General features: G+C 33.2%; 1 protein-coding gene across 1 annotated transcript; it reads left to right on the top strand.

The window, feature by feature from the left end:
• The first annotated feature begins 3,799 nt into the window (after positions 1-3,799).
• On the top strand, positions 3,800-4,782 carry LOC111734157 (olfactory receptor 52A5-like). The gene is given in 2 exon segments (XM_023526346.1): positions 3,800-4,324; positions 4,327-4,782. Coding segments are annotated over 2 exon segments (981 nt in total).
• Positions 4,783-6,859: the final 2,077 nt, after the last annotated feature.

The following is a 6,859-nucleotide window of genomic DNA, read 5'->3' as shown; positions in this document are numbered from 1 at the left end:
CTGGTAAGTCTTTGGGGTTGAGATTCTGCACTGGGTTTGGGGAAATGGAGGATTAGTTTCAAGGAGAACACATATTCTCTTTGCCAGGACATTAAAAAAGCAATAGAATTTTACAGTAGTTGAATGATCAAACAGTAGAAAGATTTGTCTCATGCTTTTCAAAATATTTCTAAGTCAATTAATGCACTCTGAATGACACATTTTAAAGCAAGATTGATAAATAGGAGGCCCTCGAGAGAATGATATCTGAATGGATAAATGAATGGAAAGCTTTTTTGTTAACAGGTCAGGAAATTATACATGTTTAAACTGGGAAAGATTCAGGTGAAATAATATCCTTCAAGATATTCAGAAAAATGATCATTTATGTGCAATACTCATCAAATATGTGAAAGCATTTATGGAAAGGAAAGGATAAGTGTCTGTGGATTAGTAGCTGGCATTAATTGACATTTCAATTCATTTTAAGTATCTTTATAAATATTTTAGATGGATTATGTATTCAATCTCAGTAACCTATTATTATATTTTTATCCATTAACTTTATTTTAGCAATGAGGATAATTGAGACATAGAAGTTTTATAACTGGTTGAAGAGCATGCGAAGCTAAATAATAGCATCCTGATTTTAAACTCTTTTGACTGACTTAAGTCCTGTGCATTAACTGCCATGACCCATGGCTGATGTCTATCACTGGAACTTGGAACCGTATTCCATTACTGAGAAATTAAGAGGGAGGCAAGTTGAGCCTCAATAGAAAGAAGACCTATTTGGCATTTGGAACTGTCCTGAAATATGGCAAGTTATCTCAGAAAACATAAGAGTTCTCTACCACTGGAGGCCTTGAGGCCGAGATCAAAGGGTAAGTGTCAGAGATTTTATAGAGGAATGAGATTTCCTAAGATTGTAGGGATGGTGAATTTAGGCCCTAAATTTCCTAAATTTTTTAGATTCTGGGAATCAGCCTGAGTCAGAATTAGAGCTGTAAGTTATACTAACAGTTCAGGATTTATTATATGTCAGACCTATGATTCTTTCTTGGGCCTATAAATTTCAAGGGTTTAAGATATTTTTCTTCCATCTTCTAAACATCTATATAATAGTGCTTCCACTTTGCCTTTCGTCATCCAGTGCTGTAACTCTCAACCTGAGAACATAATTTCTTTATCCGCATCTTTCTCAATTTCCCCTACATCAAGTCAGTGAGTCATACAGATATTGCTTCCTTGATATTCCTCTGATATTGCCAAATTCAAAATATCCTATCTGAACTATCACACATATCTTTTCAACTTAATCTCCATATGCCTAGTTTTCATACCCTTCAAGCTACTTGCAGATTGAATTTTTAAAAGGCAAAATGCATTTAATGTGTAGGAATCATGAATAATGCTAAACTTCCTACAATATAGACAATAACCCCCCACAAAAAAATATTTAACCTAAAATGACAGTTGTGCTGAGATTAAGAAACTCTGCCCTAGAAGAATATCAATTAGGTCTCATGAAGTTGGAAATGTAAATCTATCATGAAGAAAAGTAATATGATATATGTGATATATGGTCCTTTAGACTGAAGACATGCTTTTCTATTTTATTTACCTGCTGATTTACTTGCTTCCTCCTTCTCTTTTTGCTCACCTTCCTCTGATCATTTATATTATATACTTCTGTAGAGCTTCAGCTTCCTTGTTATTCTCCAAGGGTTCTCTAGGTCAAATGTTACTGTGTGTGGCTATGTTTAATTTCTCAAATTAATGTTCCTAGTAAAGCCAGTAGCATACATTTTTGATCCAAATCACAGAGATTGTTGGCAAGTATATAGATCATATGATGTTACAAATGTGGTCCTATATCAGACATGTATCATCTAATAAATGTGTATTATAATGTATGTATTATACCTATTTGGTGAATTAAGAAGGTAGTATAGAGGTTGTTTCCTTCAGAATCTGAAAATGCACAAACTGATTAAAATCTTTGGTAGTACATTTTTATACAACTCAACCTGATTTATTTATACATTGATGTGTGTGTGTATATAAACACACACATACACATGTATATATATATACACACACACACACACACAAATACACATGTATACATACATATATGTATGCATGTGTGTATGTGTGTGTGTGTGTGTGTGTGTGTGTATATATATATATATATATATATATATATAATCTCCTTACTGAATTATAAAATCTGAGAGGACACTATTTTTGTTCTTTTTGGATGGATTACTATGCCATGGAATTTATATGCAAGTAGATTTACCTATAACAAGTCTTAGTTTTTCATTAATGTACTAGAGTAATTATGGTGATGTCATAAACTGAGGAAAATAAAATAATCTAAATGTTTAAAAATCTTAAGTTGAACGACATAATACACATTAAATACATGATAGATGCTACTTTTTGAATTCTAAGCACTCAGCGCAATGTAGATGCTTCATAAGTATAAAATAAATAAATGTATCTTTGTTCCCCAACTACTTCTTGCAAATGGTGTATATTTAATTAATGCATATTAAAAATCATTAGAAAATACTTGAAAGATGATGGAGAGGACATGATTGTGATATTTTCTTGTTCTCAATATGTTGATTTAGGCCTTCCTTACTATCTTTAACTGTTTTATACTTTGTTTAAATAGTTTAAGAAAATGATCTTTGCAAATAAGAAAAGAAAATAGTATAATTTGTAAATTAATATTTCTCATGTACTCCAGTGAAAATATTTTCTTGAAGAAAATTAAATATAGTTTGTAGGAAAGCAGCAGTCAGGAAAATCGCAAAGGCCTTTGGGATAAAGCAATGCCACTCATAGCAGGCTCTTGAGGCAAATAGTGTTATGTGTTGAAGCAACCAGTGGAAGGCAGAGACATAAAGAGTGAATCTAATCCTATAAAAAATGATGCATGGAGAAAATATTTCACCAATACATAAGGCTATAAGTAAAGAAAACATTATATATCATAAAAACTTGTGTTATTACAAATACTTAAGAATAAATAACTGTTCAGGCTCGGGGATATAATAATGGTTATTGATAGGGAGACAAAAAAGAAGATGACATCAATTGGCACTTGAGATCAAATATGAGATGCACAAATAAGGCATATTGAGAACAAGCTCTGAAAGGAACTGCTAAGGTAAAAGCCATGGATTCAAAAAGAATAAATTTGTTTTCTCAGAATATAAGTAAGAAAAGTTGTAAGACGTGTGGTTGTGTTTTGGGAAAATACAGCAAGTTTAAAAAGTTAGGTTGGAAGTGTGTTGAGAAAGTTTATTATAGAGGGGCCAGACTATGAAGAGACTAGCCTGAGAAAAAAAATGAGCTGCGAAACTGAAAAATATGTTAAACAAGTCTTCTGATTATAATCAACCAGAATGGTCTACCATTACTGTGAATCCTATATGTCTAGCTGAGGTGGAGTCTAGTTCTGAAATATCGTTACCCTTCATCAAACTTTTTTCCCTTGATTCCAATTAGGAGGTTACCCCAAAGCACTGCTGATTAGCAAATACAAAATAAAGGGAATTGGTTTGGCCCATTAGTCATGGACCGGAAAGAAGCCATCCAATCCAATTAATTTTGCTCATTGAAAATGATTAAGACATGAAGAAACAGAATTTGATGGTGGACTCTCAATGACTTTGCAAAAAGAGAAAATTAGGAGTAGTTTGAAAGAAAAGATAAGATGGTATATTCCTACTATAATTAAAGTATATTTTATTAAAAGAAATTAATTTTTAAAAAATTTTAATTTATAAAGTTTTGGCAGGTGATGAAAGATGAAACAGCCATACTACTACGTGATTCTACTGGTCAAATCACCACGCTCATATTCAATGGCTCAGTCTTCATGCCCTCTGTACTAACTTTTGTCGGGATTCCTGGCCTGGAGTCAATGCAGTGTTGGATTGAGATTCCATTTTGTATCATGTACCTCAGTGCTGTGATTGGAAATTCCCTAATTTTAGTTATAATCAAATATGAAAACAGCCTCCATAAACCCATGTATATTTTTTTGGCCATGTTAGGGGCGACAGACATTGCACTTAGCACTTGTATTCTTCCCAAAATGTTAGGCATCTTCTGGTTTAATTTGCCAGATATTTCTTTTGAAGCCTGTCTTCTGCAAATGTGGCTTATTCACTCCTTTCAGGCAATTGAATCAGGTGTCCTATTGACGATGGCCCTAGATTGCTATGTGGCCATCTGTGACTCCTTGAGACATGCCACTCTCTTTTCCCAACAACTCTTGACTTACATTGGAGTTGAGGTGACACTCAGGGCTGCCATTCTTGATAAGTACCATGCCTGGTACTTATCAAATGTCATCTTAAACTCTACCGAACCATAGTTATCTCCCACTCTTATTGTGAGCACATGGCCATTGTGAAACTAGCCACTGAAGATATCTGAGTCAACAAAATATATGGTATATTTGTTGCCTTCACTATCTTAGGGTTTGATATAATCTTTATCACTATCTTTAAACAGTCCCAGAAGGAGGCACGATTCAAGACTTTTAATACATGCATTACCCACATTTGTGTCTTCCTACAGTTCTACCTCCTTACCTTCTTCTCTTTCTTCACACATAGGTTTGGTTCTCACATACCACCATATGTTCATATCCTTTTATCAAACCTTTACCTTTTAGTCTCACCTTTTCACAATCCCATTGTCTATGGAGTGAAAAACAAACAAATCCGTGACCATGTCCTAAAAATATTTTTCTCCCCCCTAAATCTTGATCATTAGTGGCTACCTACATAGAGATTTTAGGTTGGTTCAATGTAGCAACATGGCTATGGTGAAAAGTTATATCTTCTACAAATATCTTTATCTGAAAAAAAACTTTAAATTTTAGATACTCATAATTCAGGTTGGTATTTAACAAATCATAAATAATTAAAAACTTTAGTTTGCTACTCATATAGGAGTAAAACTTCCTTATGCTGAGATTTCAAATTATTTCCTATTTGAAATTATTCCTCTGTTTTTTGGCCTATCTGTTTAAACTTAGAGATTTCTCTCTGGCAACACATAGACATTTTTTTTTAAATTGCAGAAAACTACACAATGCCAGGGAACTTTCAAGGACCATGTCACATATCAATGTTCTCAAACTGCTAACTCAACCCATAGCTGTAATTCTGGCTACATATCATTTTCTGATATTTGTTTGTGAATCTATATTTTTTGACAAATTTGGAATCACATCTATTTTTGTCCACTTTCTCTGAAAAATTGTTTAACATAAAAATCATATAATACCAATAACAGCAACAAAAAAAAAATATACAGTGCATACCATAGACTATAAAAATGAATTTGTATAGGAAAGAATGTACAAAAAATATAGATAAAAATTAGGATATTCACAAATATACTTTTTTTGGAAGCAAAAATGTGATCAGTACTTAAATAGAAAACATCTTTCCAGAGGCACACATTTTAATGATTTCACCCAATTGAGTTTTACCCAACTGAAGGTTGAAGTTCCAAAATAGAATACATAAAAGAATAATCTGACTGCATTTTGTAATTGGCTACTGTAAGTATCTTGAGTACGAGACCTGTGTCTTATTTATACTTGTATCAATAATGTATAAGACAATGCCTGAGACGTCTTAGAATCTCAGTAATAATTACATTGAATAATGAACAATTTAAATGTCTTCCTGATTTTGATCAATGGTATTCGAAAGCAACAAATCTGGAAGTTTTAAGGTTATAATGAATATCATCATACAGAAAATCTACATATTAGAAGGTTTATTACAATATTAGTGAGGTAAACAAAGATGGAGACTTACATATTCCTGAAATAAAGTATAAGCCAAACACAAAACTGGCATACGAGAAACTGACTCCTAAAACAGAGACTTCAGATTTTTCTTCACTCTTTGCCTATCCACTGTCCACATACCTTCATCCTCTTTCAAGATGCTGCATCAATAGAGATCGGGCACCCTGAGATAATCATTGTAAGCAAAATAAGCCAGACAGAAAAAGTTGAAAACCACATGATATCACTTATATGTGGGATATAAACCTAAAAGCAACTAATGAACAGGACAAACAGACTCATGGACATGGACAATAGACTAGTGGTTACCAGAGGGTGGGGAAGGAGGGGATAAGGAGGAGGTAGATGGGGTAAAAGGGGTCAAATATGTGGTGACAGAAAGAAATCTAACTATGGGCAGTGAACATACAATGCAATATATAGATATACACACATACATACATATGCCTTACTGTTAATTGTACACCTGAAACTTACTGGATTTTTTTAACCAATGTGACTATAATAAAAATTAAAAAAATTTTTTTCTCTGATTTCTCAAATTTTCTTTAATCAGCTTTTAAGACTGAGAACCTTTATATGTGGGATATAAACCTAAAAGCAACAAATTAACAGGACCAACAGAGACTTAGGGACATGGACAATGGACTAGTAGTTACCAGAGGGTAGGGGGCGGAGGAGGAGGGGAGAGGTAGATGGGGTCAAATATTGGGGGTAGGGGGAGGGTAAAGTGGATAAAGGGGATCAAATATATGGTAGCTGAAGAAAACTGGACTTTGGGTGGTAATCATACAATAGATATATAGATGTCCAATTACAATGTACATCTGAAAATTATATAATCGTATTAACCAATGTTACCCCAATAAACAATAAAAAAAGACTGAGAACCAATAAGATGATTTTTAAAAAGAACCAAGTAGACAGAGAGAGACACTTCATTCTCTAATTTTGAACAGATTCATTGTCAAAGAAGAACAAACCCAAGAAAACATCTCACTATAAAAAAAGGAAAAGACAATATCA

This window comes from Pteropus vampyrus, unplaced genomic scaffold, assembly GCF_000151845.1.
Source record: "Pteropus vampyrus isolate Shadow unplaced genomic scaffold, Pvam_2.0 Scaffold821, whole genome shotgun sequence".
NCBI classification, from domain to species: Eukaryota; Metazoa; Chordata; class Mammalia; order Chiroptera; family Pteropodidae; genus Pteropus; species Pteropus vampyrus.
The sequence above is the reverse complement of the archived record's forward strand: the minus strand, read 5'-3'. Positions and strand labels throughout refer to the sequence as shown.